This window comes from Leopardus geoffroyi, chromosome B3 (assembly GCF_018350155.1).
Source record: "Leopardus geoffroyi isolate Oge1 chromosome B3, O.geoffroyi_Oge1_pat1.0, whole genome shotgun sequence".
Taxonomy (NCBI): Eukaryota; Metazoa; Chordata; class Mammalia; order Carnivora; family Felidae; genus Leopardus; species Leopardus geoffroyi.
Window position 1 is genome coordinate 110,996,154 of NC_059337.1, and position 15,590 is coordinate 111,011,743.

At 41.1% G+C, this 15,590-nt stretch overlaps 1 protein-coding gene across 4 annotated transcripts in view; it reads left to right on the plus strand.

Moving 5' to 3' along the window:
* PPP1R36 (protein phosphatase 1 regulatory subunit 36) overlaps positions 1-15,590 on the plus strand; it is a 45,814-nt gene that overhangs the window by 24,585 nt on the left and 5,639 nt on the right. For 3 of the 4 annotated variants that reach the window (XM_045451235.1, XM_045451234.1, XM_045451231.1), the window contains 3 exons: positions 5,364-5,406; positions 5,717-5,895; positions 5,980-6,171. In XM_045451235.1, coding sequence (XP_045307191.1) covers positions 5,364-5,406; positions 5,717-5,895; positions 5,980-6,171 — 414 coding nt within the window. Of the gene's footprint in view, positions 1-5,363; positions 5,407-5,716; positions 5,896-5,979; positions 6,172-6,694; positions 7,052-15,590 lie in introns of those variants that run through there. The other variant, XM_045451232.1, reaches the window with a different exon arrangement.

Consider the following 15,590-nt stretch of genomic DNA (forward strand, 5'->3'; position numbering starts at 1 on the left):
TCTAAAAAAATAATTGAATTGCCAATATTTAATGTTTACTCTTTAAAAGCACATGTGCAAGTCGGTTGAGCGTCCGACTTCAGCCAGGTCACGATCTCGCGGTCCGGGAGTTCGAGCCCCGCGTCAGTCTCTGGGCTGATGGCTCAGAGCCTGGAGCCTGTTTCCGATTCTGTGTCTCCCTCTCTCTCTGCCCCTCCCCCGTTCATGCTCTGTCTCTCTCTGTCCCAAAAAATAAATAAACATTGAAAAAAAAAAATTAAAAAAAAAAAAAGCACATGTGCATGCAGTACAGACTGATTTTGAGATAAAAAAACCCAAACTATAAATAATTATATCATAATTAGAGATTTTATCATATCTTTTAGTTCTGTGGATATAGAACCTACACTTCAGTTATTTTTTTTAAGATAAATTCTCTTTTTTTAATGTTTAATTTTGAGAGAGAGAGAGAGAGAGCAGGGGAGGGGCAGAGAGAGATGGAGACACGGAATCTGAAGCAGGATCCAGGCTCTGAGCTGTCAGCACAGAACCCAGTGCGGGGCTCAAAATCACAAACTGCGAGGTCATGACCTGAGCCGAAGTCAGATGGTTAACTGACTGAACCACCCAGGCATCCCAAGTTATTATACTTGGAATGGTACATTTTTATTACAATCTAATTTTTATACAACCTTTAAAAGAACTCATTATGTTTGAAAGATAGTGATTGCCTTAGTTTACTACGAGTTAATCACTAGGAGGTGCTGGTCTTTTTGCAACATCACCTGCTTTTCTCCTGCCTGCCAGATAGTTTGGAGAAGAATCCATTTAGAGCTTACCACCCACCATTCACATAACAGATTCCATGCAGGTCAAAGAGGCAAACAAAGGGGGCGCCTGGGTGGCGCAGTCGGTTAAGCGTCCGACTTCAGCCAGGTCACGATCTCGCGGTCCGGGAGTTCGAGCCCCGCGTCAGGCTCTGGGCTGATGCCTCGGAGCCTGGAGCCTGTTTCCGATTCTGTGTCTCCCTCTCTCTCTGCCCCTCCCCCATTCATGCTCTGTCTCTCTCTGTCCCAAAAATAAATAAACGTTGAAAAAAAAAATTAAAAAAAACATGCTATAATCTGTTTTCCTCAATATCCTTTGTTTGCCTCTTTTTTTTTTTTTTTAATTTTTTTTTTTCAACGTTTATTTATTTTTGGGACAGAGAGAGACAGAGCATGAACGGGGGAGGGGCAGAGAGAGAGGGAGACACAGAATCGGAAACAGGCTCCAGGCTCCGAGGCATCAGCCCAGAGCCTGACGCGGGGCTCGAACTCCCGGACCGCGAGATCGTGACCTGGCTGAAGTCGGACGCTTAACCGACTGCGCCACCCAGGCGCCCCAAATTATAGCATGTTTTTGCCAGTAAAAGTTGTTAATTGGCCATGGGTGTTGATTATATCCTCCAGTGGAGTTTTTATTGTTCTTTGGCTATTTTTTTATTTTTTATTTTTTTAATGTTTATTTATTATTGAGAAACAGAGAGACAGAGCATGAGCAGGGGAGGGGCAGAGAGAGGAGGAGACACAGAATCGGAAGCAGGCTCCAGGCTCTGAGCTCTTAGCACAGAGCCTGATGCAGGGCTTGAATTCACAAACTGGAGATCATGACCTGAGCCGAAGACGGGCTTAACTGACTGAGCCACCCAGGCGCCCCTTTGGCTGTTTTTATGTAGAAGATGAGGACAGTTTTTGCCAGTAAAGAGTGATTACCTGATTTTAACATATCTTTATTTCACTTCCAATGTGAATAAGTTCATATTCTCATGAGAACATCCTCATGTGTATTTTCTGACTTTTTTTTGTCTAATATATGCACACTTAATACTGGACTAGGACATCTTACACTATTTGTCTCTGGAGTTAAATTAAAGACTTCAGAGGAACCAGCAATTTGGAGGCTGTTAATTTTGTGCTTTCATGTTTCTTGAGAAGTAGGAGGACATGCCTTTCTATTCTAAATACATCTGTAAAATCCTGATATCGAGCAGGCTTTGGCACGATTTTGATGAACATATTCAGTAAAAGATCTCTGTTTTCCAGGATAGATAAGAAAACCTCTATGTGGCTCCCGCCATAGAATTAGACATATTCTTTGGTTATGGCCAATTTAGGCTCCACCCCCATCTGTACCCTAGGATTTCCACCTCCCTCCTTTGCAGCTGGCACCTCATGGCTGACCAGAGAGGCTGGTGTGCAGATGAGCATAAGGAGAAAGGGGTTCATTAAAGCTCAGTCTATAAATCATCCTTAAGCCCCATTCCCTATTCCCACCCCCCCAGTCACATGCAGCAAGGCCTCTTTCCCCTCCCCCCAAATACATTCCTTTTATATTTCTCTTCCTTTGTGCAGACTAACCCTTGACCCTCATTTAAACCCAGTTTCACCCAAAGCAGCACGGGGAATGGGAACATAACATGACATAAGTGGGAATCATAACTTTTCTTCTCTTGGGACCGGAACCCTTTAGGTTTCGCCCTAGGCTTTTTTTTTTTCCAGGAATGACTAAAAATATGATCTATTTTCTTCATTTTGGCTTAGTGCTAAGAGTCTAATGTAGCAAGAAGGAATAAGAAAGCATGATAATAGGCCACTGAAAATCTGTGGATTTATCGCCAAGCTGGCTTTCCCCTCTTTCCTTTGGAGCCTGCCCTCGCAGGTGAAATGTGCAGCATTTTTGCTGACTAGCTTGGTAGCAACTTGCCACATGTGGCTGTTGAGCCCTTGGAATGTAGCTGGTCCATATTTAAAGGTGCCATAAATGTAAAACATACACTGTACAGAAAAGTCTAAAAATGGATGAAATACCTCATTAATCATTCTAAAATATTGATTACATATTAAAATGATAATATTTGAGGGTTTGGATACAATAAATGTATTGTTAAAATTAATTCCACATGTTTCTTTTTACTGTGGCTACCAGAAATTTTAAAATTACATTTGTGGGGGCACCTGGGTGGCTCAGTCAGTTGAGTGTCTGACTCTTGATTTCGGCTCAGGTCATGATCCAGGGTCGTGGGATTGAGCCCCGTATTGGGCTTCATGTTGAGTGTGGAGCCTGCTTAAGATTCTCTTTCTCTCTCCCTCCCCCTCTCTCTCGCTCAGTCGGTTAAGTGTCTGGCTCAGGTTATGATCTCATGGTTCATGAGTTCGAGCCCTGCATTGGGCTCTGTGCTGACGACTCAGAGCCTGGAGCCTGCTTCAGATTCTGTGTCCTCCCCCCCGCCCCTCTTCCCTTCCCCTGCTCATGCTCTGTGTCTCTCTCTCTCTCTCTCAAAAATAAATAAACATTAAAAAAAATTTTTTTAGACCCTATTTCAATTTGAGGATTTGGAGTGTTTAAATTTGTTATTAATACTCAGTAAAATTTGAAATTTATAATCAATTTATAATTATTATGTACCTAACATAAAAATTATGAAATAAAATTGAAAAGAAAAACGACTCAAAATTCACTAAGAGATGAATTTGCAGATCAAACTAGGAGGTTCCCAAATGTGCTCATTTTCTGCCTCCATTTCCTGGACTCATTTCAGGTTTATATGCGGAGCTAAATCAGAATGGTAAGAAGAAGCCCGTTACATTTTGTACTTGATTTCCACAGTGTAGGCTACATTAGTTTGCTTTAGGCTTTAAGGGAGAAGAAGTCCCAGTTTTATGGCAACTTGAGGGGAAGGAGAAGAGGTTCATGGTACCTTCTCTTCTAACTTTTAAAAAGAGAAGAAGAAAAGAAAAGAGGAGAAAGTGTGTGTTTCCTGTGCAATCTCTGTGTCATTTCAAAACCTCACTAAGATGGTGCTTGTTTGAGTTGTACAAACGCAAGTGCTGCTCTCAGTCTTCTCCCAGAAGGCAAGCTGACTTGGTATTCCAGAAACTGAGTTTGGTTGGTTTGTCTGCAGGGTGTCTGGTTTCAGCTGGCAGAGGCCCTGGAAGGGGGGAAATGCCACATGAGCACTCCTGTCAGGTGGGGGCCTCAGGTGGCACAGAAGGACGCTGAGGCTTGTCCCGAAAGCTTGTGCTGGGCTCTGTAGTTTAACGTTTTTATTCTGCAAAATATTCTAAAGGAAAAGCTTTTTTCTCTAGCATTCTGGTTACAGGGACAGTTGTGGAGCTGTGACAGGCCCAAGTTCTAGTACAGACTCTGTCCCTAATTAAATATGTCTTTGGACTTCAGTCTTCTCAGCTGTAAAGTGAGAATGATAATGCTGACTACACCATAGGGATCTTATGAGGACTAAATATGATCACTTAAATGGTTTAGCATAATGCTTGCCACATAGTCCGTACTTCGTACACGCTCACTGTGTTTATTGCCTTAGCTCCTTGTTGAAGTCTTGCACGTGAGGAAACCAGTGTGTGAATGAAGATGCTGCAGGAGGGGAGGGGTCCACCCCGGTAAAAGCTGAACCACTTCTTCAGTGTTTCCCTCAAATAGAGGGCTAACGTAGGCTCGCACGGATCATGCAGTCCCCGTGAGAAGGCTGGAGGTCCTGAGGGGTTTGGGTCTTCTGGCCCAGACCACCAGAGTTCAGGACGGTTCTTGAAAGTCTGATAACAAGGGCCAATCCTTGGAGTCTCTGGCTCTGAAAGCAAGAAGCAGAAGCGAGACCAGAATCAGCCTTGGAGTGCCTGGGTCTAGCGTCGGCCCCCTTGAGGGATCAAGTGATCGAAGGTGCACGGCGCTTCTCCATCAGTTCTCCAGTCCTCCGCCGGCCATGCCTGCTCTCCTCAGGCTGGGAATCAGAACTAGAATGGCCCATCTTAGGGAGGGGGCCAAGCTCAGTAAGCATGCCCATGTCAGTACAGTATGCTTAACATTGAATTTGTGTTACAAGGACTCCTGAGCAGATGCCTGCCTTTAGGAGACAAGGCTCAGTGTGCATACTGCATCTAGAAGGAAGAGCACACTGCTGTCCCAGTCGACTAGACATTTTTGAAAATATTTTTTTATCATTTTCTTTTTGTTTAAGATTTGATTCTTTGTCTTTTTCTCCATTTTAGCTTTACCCTCTAGTTCTTTATTTCCCTACCTAGTAACACCCCGTGTTACCTCCTTACCACCTTCCCGCTCTCTTTACTCCCCGACGCTCACATCACCAAAAAAACGTTCATTTCCTGCTGTCTTGTTTATCCTGAATTTGCATTGGGTGTTGATCTGGATAACCTAAGAAGTTGAAGAAAAAGATAACTGGGATTCATCAATGCCTTTTGATAGCATTTATGCGGCTAAATAGCCTTGGGGCCACAGGTATTGATCCTTTTGAAGATAGGGGCTTGCCTAGATCGCTGAAAGATTGAACTTCCCTCTCCACGTATAGTTGTGATTTTTTTGTATTGCAGGGAGAAAATATCAGATACACAGAAAGACTGGAAATTCTTTGAGGTGAGTCAGTTACCTTTTGGGGCTTTTCCCTTTTATATGAAACATGAAGTAGACCAAGAACCAATAGCCATGTGTCAGGCACTTATTTTTAGTGACTATCTTTTCTTCAAAGGATGCTAACAAGCTATATGCCATATCTTAAATTTTCCTCCTGCAAAGGTGAGTACATGTGTAATTTGCCACCACTTTTCAGGAATGTGCAGAAATTGGGTTATCTGGGTTCGTGTCTGCTTAGCAATGTTCTATAGACAGGTGAGAGTTCCTACCACCATAGCTATGCACTGTGATTCTTGTCTGTTTTCTGTTGTAGTCCTTTTACACTTTCTGTACATATGTAGCTTGGATTGTGTTCCGACGTCAACACTTCACAGAGATTGAGGAAGAAATAGGAAGGCTCTTTCGTACCAATATGTTCAACATTCCTCGGAGGAAGCGTGAGGAGGAAGAATCAGGAGGGGAAAAGAAATGCATGACTTTTGTACAATTCAGGTATGACATTTTGACTTTCCAAAGCTCAAGAACATTTCTAGAAAACTGGATGATGTAACCTAAATGTTACCTCTTCCCACCCAGGAGAATGATGGCGAAACGCCCAGCAATTAAAAAAGCCATTAACATGCGCTCTCCAGTCATGTCTACTCTGCTGCCATCTCTCAGAGAAAAAGCTCAGAATATCTTTGAGAAAAAGTATCATCAAGGAGTCGTCAAACTCCCGGCCCTGATGCAAGAGCACATGGAAAGTCTGGACTCTGTGCTCATGCCAAAGTAAGTGGTCCAAGGAGAGAGAAAGGAGAGCCCTGGGTTGTGTGCTAGGTTGGGCTAGGAGGGGCAGGGGTTTAGACGCCGTGCCAAGGCCAGAAAGTTGAACGAAGATGAAAGCACCACCTTCCTACCCACCCCCTCCCCTCTCTACCTGCTTCCTTTCCCAGGCAGCTCTCGGTACACCCATCTAGACTAGAAAACATTGCTAGAAAGTTATGCTAGCCTTCAAATAGTTCTCATTTGGAGGAGGGAGTAGCAAACTCCATAAGCTGAGGGTTTCCCATTAGAAGACATATCTCTGGTAAGTGTGAAGAGAACCATTACAAAATCTTACTGTGGGCTGCTTTTGGACCCCTATTTAAAATCACAGTGGTAGTTCATGGAAACAGGGAAGACTTCTATGTGTGTGTGTAATATGTGCATGTGTGTGCGTATGTGTGTAGCTTACGCGCAAGCACACAACCACAGCCATACACCTCATTCTTTGGCCACACTGCTTCAGCTATACCAATAATTCTTTTCACAGAGTTGGCATCTTGGGGGAGCCTCGATGTCAGTTCAACCCCCATACCCTCCTCCCCCTTGAACCAGAAGAAAACAAAAGAATGTCTGGGATACATTCTTCCCTGATAGAAAGAAATAACATGAGGATCCAGGATACACTGGACTTAGTCACGAGAACATTGTCCTCTCAAACAACATTCCCTAAATAACCTGGTACATTCCAGTTCTGTAATTAAGTCCCTGCATTTGAAGTAAACTACTTCAACTTAATCACTTTATATAGGACTAATATTTATTATTATTACGCTTTTTAAATTGTTCAAATTATTTTTGTTAAAAGTTCAACAGTGGACTATTAAAAGAAATTTCAGAAAGCTCTTGAAAAGCTCATTTTCCTATATTTACTAGTTTGCTTTGTTATTTAGTTACTTCCTTGGCTTCTATGTGACTATTTAGAGTAATGTATTAGAATGTTTAACCAGTGTTCTAGTAGACTAGTGAAGAGACAGTCTGTTTAGGGGGCGCCTGGGTGACTCAGTTGGTTGAGCATCCGACTTCAACTCATGTCGCAATCTTGCAGTTCGTGAGTTCAAGCCCAACGTTGGGCTTGCTGCTGTCAGTGCAGAGCCTGCTTCGGCTCCTCTGTCTCCCTTTCTCTCGCCACTCCCCTGCTTGTGCTCTCTCAAAAATAAATAAAACACCTAAAAAAATAAACATTCTGTTTATTTGTTTCTAAGTTCATTTTTATTTTATGAGAGTATCTGGTACATTTGAAAATGAAATTTTATAAGGGAAATAAAACGTTTTTAAAATTAAATCTCGATGGCTATATTATTTTTTGCGTTGAGATATAAAGTATATCTTGTTCATTTCAAAGCCTTTTAACATATACGTTTCATTCATTCTCTCATTTACTCATTTGACAACAAATATGTATTGAGCCTCTGCTCTAGGTGTGCCTGGATAGCTTAGTTGGTTAAGCGTCCAACTTCGGCTTAGGTCATGAACTCACAGTTCATGGATCCGATCCCTGTGTTGGGGCTCTGTGCTGACAGCTCAGAACCTGGAGCCTGCTTAGGATTCTGTTTCCCTCTCTCTCTGCCCCTCCCCAGTTCTCACTCAGTCTCTCTCTGTCTCTCAAAAATAAACATTAAAAAAAAAAAAACAAAAAAGCCTGTGCTCCATCCAAAGCCTTGTGGTGGGTTATGTAGGGAAAAGGGATCATCAAGACAGAGACCATATCCTCAGGTCTGGATGGTAGAGAAGATAAATAAAATACACACCTGCTCACAAGACAATTTTAAATGTATTAGAGGCCATGAAAGAGATAAAAACCAAGTGCCCTAAGATGACCGAGCAGAAGAACAATCACTTCTAGGGGGACTGGGAGCATTCTGACTCAAATTTGGCTTTGCAGGGATTGGGTGACACTAAAGGGAGACTTCCGGTCAAGAAAGAACGTGTGCAAGGACACAGAGATGAAAAAGTGTGCCCTGTGAGGAAAGGCAAGAGCACAGTGGAGCAGAATGCAAAGGACAGCTAAATGTCCACTAGGGAGTGAGTTGGATGTTATCTGGCAGACGACGATTAGAAATCACTCGGGAAAGCACTCCACTATGTGGAATACAGAGCCACTGGTTCTATGTTACCATTTTAAAGTCCTGTAGGAGTTTCACCTGTTAAAACAACTGGATTGAATTAACCTTTCTGTGGTTACAAAGTTTATCCTCAAGCTTCAAAATCCTCCTCGGGCACCTAGGTGGCTCCGTTGGTTAAGCGTCTGACTCTTCATTTCAGCTCAGGTCATGATCTCTCAGGTTTGTGAGATCGAGCCCTGCATTGGGCTCTGTGCTGACAGCATGAAGCCTGCTTGGGATTCTCTCTCTCCTTCTCTCTCTGCCCCTCCTCCACTTGCACATGTGCTCTCTCTCACTCTCTCAAAATAAACATTTAAAAAAATCCTCCTGTTAGCCTTTAGCTAAAGATGCATTCATTTCACAGAGAAAACTGGACACCTTCCCCAGATTTAATGTCAAGAGCAGAGGCACATCAACTCCAGCCTATGGCTAACGCAGGATGGCTTCAACATACCCTCTGTCTTCATGCTGTTATTCTTTACCATCCAAGTCAATTCTGGTGACGACTCCCATTAAAACTGCAAAGTTTTTATCAAAATCGCGGGCTATGAACTAACTTTTGTTGGACTTTTACGTAGAGAATTTGGTTATAATACACTCCGTCATGACAAGTTTCTATCTAGAATATGTTGACATGGTTTTATTTTTGGTTTTTATTTTTTTATATTTAAAAATGTTTAAAAATTTTTTTAATGTTTATTATTGAGAGAGAGACAGACACAGAGACACAGACAGAGTGTGAGCAGGGGAGGAGAAGAGAGAGAGGGAGACACAGAATCCAAAGCAGGCTCCAGGCTCTGAGCTGTCAGCACAGAGCCTGACACGAGGCTCGAACTCATGAACCAGCAGATCATGACCTGAGCTGAAGTCAGACACTTAACCGACCGAGCCACCGAGGTGCCCCTAGTTTTTGATATTTTAAAATAAAACCTGGGAATTATGAGACTTTTATAACTATCTTTCCTAGGGTGTTAGGCTTTTCTCTACCTCCCTTCTGAACGAGGCTTTGGTGTACATCATTTATCAATTCCTTCATTTGTTTACTCATTTTTTCATTCCACAGTTGGTATATCCCCACTCTGTGCTGGGTACCATGTTTGGTGCTAGGAATTCAGTGTGGAAAAAATATAGCCAGCTCTGACTTGGAACCAACAAGTCTTGGGGAGAGACAGACGGGAAACATACTCAGATATTGAACTCATCAAGTGGGGATGAATACCGCACAAGAGAAAAAGAATGCCAAGAGTGTGTAACCAGAGACTTGATGGTATGTGAGAAATGGGCAGGGGAAGGAGAAGTCATCCCTGAGGAAGTAAGACTCGAAGGCACACAGGATCAGAGCAGTGGGAAGCGAGGAGGGGAGTACTCCTAACTGTATTAGTTACCTATTGCTGTGAAACAAATTACCCCAAAACATAGTGGCTTAAAAGAGTAACATTTATTGTCTCACAGTTTCTGTGGATCAGGGATCTGGGTTTTTCATATATGACCTCTCTTATGTTGAGACATGTTCCCTCTAGACCTACTTTGCAGAGGGCTTTTTTCATGAATGGATGCTGTACTTTGTCAAATGCTTTTTCTGTGTCTATTGAAATTATCATATGGTTTTTATTCTTTCTCTATTATTGATGTGCTGTATCACATCGACTGATTTTTGAGTATTGAACCACCTTTGCAACCCAGGAATAAATATCATTTGATTGTGATAAGTGAGTTTTTAAATGTATTGTTGGATTTGGTTTGCTACTATTTTGTTGAGGATTTATGCATCTGTGTTCATTATAGATATTGGCCTGTCGTTCTCTCTCTCTCTCTCTCTCTCTCTCTCTCGTGGTATCTTTATCTGATTTTGATATCAGGGTAATGCTGGCCTCATAAAATGAATTTGGAAGTTTTCCTTCTTTTTCTATTTTTTGGAATACTTTGAGAAGAATAGGTATTAACTCTTCTTTAAATGTTTGGTAGAATTTGCCTTTGAAGCCATCTGGTCCTGGACTTTTGTTTGTTGGGAGATTGTTGAATACTGGTTCAATTTCTTTGCTGGTAATCAGACTGTTCAAATTTTCTATTTTGTCCTGTTTCAGTTTTGGTAGGTTGTACGTTTCTAGGAATTTATCCATTTCTTCTCGGTTGTCCGATTTGTTGGCATATAGTTTTTCATAATATTCTCTTGTAATTGTTTGTATTTCTGTGGTGTTGGTTGTTATTTCTCCTCTCATTTGTGATTTTATTTGGGATTTTTCTCTTTTTTTCTTGATAAGCCTGACCAGAAGTTTATCAATTTTAATGATCTTTTTTCAAAGAACCAGTTCCTGGTTTCATTGATCTATTTTATTGTTTGTTTGTTTGTTTAAGTTTCCATATCATTTATTTCTGCTCTAATCTTTATTATTTCCTTCCTTCTGCTTGTTTTAAGTTTTGTTTGTTCTTTTTATAGCTCCTTTAGGTGTAAGGTTAGGTTGTTTATTTGAGATTTTTCTAGCTTCTTGAGATAAGCCTGTATTGCTATAAAGTCTCTATTGGAACCACTTTTGCTGTATCCCAAACGTTTTGAAACATTGTGTTTCCATGTACTTTTTAATTTCTTTTTTATTTCTTGGTTTACTCATTCATTGTTTAGTAGCATGCTATTTATGTCTATGTATTTGTGGTCTTTCCAGATTTTTTCTTGTGGTTGACTTCTAGTTTCATAGTGTTGTAGTCAGAAAAGATGCATGGTATGACTTTGATCTTTTTTAATTTGTTGAGGCTTGTTTTGTGGCCTAATATGTGATCTGTTCTGGAGAATGTTCCATGTGCACTTGAAAAGAATGTGTATTCTGTTTTAGGATGGAATGTTCTGAATATGTCTGTTAAATCCATCTGATTCAGTGTGTCATTCAAAGCCATTTTTTCCAGGGCACCTGGGTGGCTCAGTCAGTTAAGCATCTGACTCCTGGTTTCAGTTCAGGTCATGATTTCTCAGTTCATGGGTTTGAGCCCCATGTCGGGCTCCACACTGACAATGCAGAGCCTACTCATGATTCTCTCTCTGTCCCTTTCTCTCTGCCTCTCCCCTGCTCTCTCTCTCTCTCTCTTTAAAAATAAATAAAACTTTGGGGCACCTGGGTAGCGCAGTCGGTTAAGCGTCCGACTTCAGCCAGGTCACGATCTCACGGTCCGTGAGTTTGAGCCCCGCGTCAGGCTCTGGGCTGATGGCTCAGAGCCTGGAGCCTGTTTCCGATTCTGTGTCTCCCTCTCTCTCTGCCCCTCCCCCGTTCATGCTCTGTCTCTCTCTGTCCCAAAAATAAATAAACGTTGAAAAAAATAAATAAAATAAAACTTTGAAAAAAAAAGAAAAAGGAAACAAAGCCATTATTTCCTTGTTGATTTTGTTGAAATGGTCTGTCCATTGATGTAAGTGGGGTGTTAAAATCCCCTACTACTCTTGTATTATCAATTAGTTGCTTTATGTTTTTTTTTTTTTTTTTAATTTTTTTTTTCCCAACGTTTATTTATTTTTGGGACAGAGAGAGACAGAGCATGAACGGGGGAGGGGCAGAGAGAGAGAGGGAGACACAGAATCGGAAACAGGCTCCAGGCTCTGAGCCATCAGCCCAGAGCCCGACGCGGGGCTCGAACTCGCGGACCGCGAGATCGTGACCTGGCTGAAGTCGGACGCTTAACCGACTGCGCCACCCAGGCGCCCCTATGTTTTTTTTAAAGTTTATTTATTTTGAGAGAGGGAGAGCACATGTGCGTTCACGAGGAGCAGAGAGAAAGGGAGAAGATTGAATCCCAAGCAGATCTCTGTTGAATAAATATTTATAATTGTTACATCTTCTTGTTGGATCGTCCCCCTTATTAGATAGTGTCCTTCTTTGACTCTTGTTATAGTCTTCGTTTTAACGTCTATTTTGTCCAATATAAGTATTGGTACTCTGGCTTTCTTTTGACATCCATTTGCATGATAAATGTTTCTCCACCCTCTCACTTTAAATCTGCAGGTGTCTTTAGGTCTAAAATTAGTCTTTTGTAGGCAGCAAATAGATGGGTCTTGTGTTTTATCCATTCTGTTGCCCTATGTTTTTTTATTGGAGTATTTAGTCCATTTACATTCAAAGTAATTATCAATAGATATGTATTTATTGCTATTTTATTACTTTCTGAAGATTTTCTCTGACCCTCTCTTCTTTCATGGTTTGCTGGTTTTCTTTAGTGATTTATTTTATTTTCTTTCTCTTTATTCTTTGCATATTTATTAGTGGTTTTTGATTTGTGGTTACCATTAGGTTTGTTTATAACTTCCTCTGCACGTAGCAGCCTATATTATTAATTTGATGGTCATTTAAGGTTGAGCCCATTCTTTACTCCTCTCCTCCCACATTTTAGGTATATAGTGTCTTATTTTATACTCTTTTATTTTGTGAGTTCCTTGAATGATTTTTTAAATAGAATATTCATTTTTACTGCTTTTGTGTTTCCGACCTTCAAACTGCCATTTTTGGTCTTTCCTTTCCACTCAAAAAGTCCCCTTTAGTTTTTCTTGCAGGGCTGGTTTAATGGTCATAAACTCCTTTAGTTTTTGTTTGTCTGGGAAACCATCTCTCCTTTTATTCTAAATGATAGCCTTGCTGGATAGAGTGTTGTTGTTGTTGTTTTTATTTATTTTTTTTAATGTTTGTTTATTTTTGAGAGAGAGCCAGAGCGTGAGCCAGGGAGGGGCAGAGAGAGAGGGAGACACAGAATCTGAAGCAGGCTCCAGGCTCTGAGTGGTCAGCATAGAGCCTGACCTGGGGCTTGAACCCACGAACTGTGAGATCATGACCTGAGCCGAAGTCGGATGCTTAACCAGCTGAGCCACCCAAGCGTGCATGTATAGAGTATTCTTAGCTGCAGGTTTTTCCCATTCATCACTTTGAATATATCATGCCTCCTTTCTGGCTTGGAAAGTTTCTGCTGAAAAATCTGCTGACAGCTTTATGGGGTTTCCTTTGTATATGTCTTTATCTTGCTGCTTTTAATATTTTTTTTAAAGTTTATTTATTGTGTGAGAGAGAGACAGAAAGAGCATGAGAGTAGGGGAGGGACAGAGAGAGGGAGAGAGAGAAAATCTCAAGCAGGCTCTGTGTTGTCAGTGCAGAGCCTTACATGGAGCTCAATCCCACAAATCATGAGATCATGACCCGAGCTAAAACCAAGAGACAGACACTTAACTGACTGAGCCACCCAGGTGCCCCAATATTTTTTCCTTATCACTATATTTTGCCATTTTAATTATAATCTGTCTTGGCATGGATCTGCTTTTATTGATTTTGTTGGGAGTTCTATGTGCTTCCTGGATCTGGATATGTTTCCTTCCTCAGATTAAGGAAGTTTTCAGGTATTCTTCAAATAAATTCTCTGTCCCCTTTTCTCTGTCTTCTCCTTCTGGGACTCCTATAATACAAATGTTATTACATTTGATGGAGTCACTGGGTTTCCTAAGTCTATTCTTGTTTTGCATAATTCTTTTTTCTGTCTTTTGTTCAGCTTGATTACTTTCCATTACTGTCTTTGGGGTCACTAATTCATTCCTCTGCTTCTTCTAGCCTGCTGTTTGTTCCATCAAGCATATTCTCAAATAATCAAATTTTTAAAAGGGCAAAGAATTTGAACAGGTATTATTCCAAGGAGGACATGAAATTGGCCATAAGCACATGAAAAAATGCTGAACGTTATTAGTCATTATGGAAATGCAAATCAAAACCACAATGAAATACCATTTTGTACCCACTGGGATGGCTATAAGCAAAAAGCCAGACAAAAACAAGTGTTGATGAGGATCTGGAATAATTAGAACCTTCACAACATTGCTGGTGGGGATGTAAAATGATGCAGCCACTTTGGAAAAAGGTTGTCTGTTCCTCAAAAAGTTAAGTATAGAATCACCTTATGACCTAGCAATTCTACTCTTAGACATATGCCCAAGAGAATTGAAAACAGATGTTTCATAAACACATGTACACAAATGTTCATAGAAATACCATTCATAATAGATTAAAAAAACTGGAACAACCCACATGTCTAACAATTGATGAATGGGTAAACAATATGTGGTATATCCATACAATGGAATATTATGCAGCCATAAAGAATGAAGCACTAATTCATGCTACAATGTGAATAAAGCTTAAAAACATCATGCTGTTTGAAAGAAGCCAGACACAAAAAGCCACATATCCTGTGATTCCAATGGTGTGAAATGTCTAGAATAGGGCAATCCATAAAGACAAGGTAGATTAGTGGTTGCCAGAGGCTGAGGGGAGGAGGGAATGGTGAGTGACTGCTAACAGGCAGGATTTGATTTGGGGCTGATAAAAATGTGCATTAGATAGTGGTAATGGTTATACATGATGAATATACTATCCCTTAATTGTACACTTTAAAAGAGTGAATTTTATAGTAAGTGACTTATATCTCAATTTAAAGAAAAGAAGGAAATTATGAGAAACTGCCACATGATGACTAAATGTAATGTAATATAGGGGCGCCTGGGTGGCTCAGTCGGTTGAACGTCCGACTTCGGCTCAGGTCATGATCTCATGGTCTGTGAGTTCAAGCCCCGCGTTGGGCCCTGTGCTGACAGCTCAGAGCCTGGAGCCTGCTTCACATTCTGTGTCTCCCTCTCTCTGCCCCTCCCCCACTCATGCTCGCTCTCTCTCTCTCTCTCTCTGTGTCAAAAATTAATAAACATTAAAAAAAATTTAAATGTAATATTTTGGAAAGAATCCTGAAATAGAAAAAGGACATTAGGAAGAGATTAAGGAAATCTTAATAAGGTGTGGATTGTAGTTAATAGTAATGTATCAGTATTGGTTCATTAATTGTGGCAAATATACCATACTAATGTAAGATGTTAATAATAGGGGAAACCGGGTGTAAGGTATACAGGAATTCTCTATGTTATCTTTGCAATTTTTCTTTAAATTTAAAATTGTCCTAAAATAAAAATTCGATTTAAAAAATGTTCGGCAGATACCTCTGTAGGATTCTGATTCGTGGGCACAGAGATGAACAACATGCTGTCCTCTATGCAAGTTGCTCTCTGGGCATCAGGGGAAAGATAAGACAAATACAGTTTCAAAAAGGAGACTGGATGTCAGAAATCAAGAAAAACAGTGCACTAGAGCTTAAGGGAGAGAGCCCATCAGGTGGAGGCAGTGAGAGGTGGGCACGGAGATGGGTCTTGAAGACGTAAGGGGTCTGGATAGGCAGACAGGGGTGGAGCGTACCAGGGAATGCTTCCAGGGGTTCTCACGG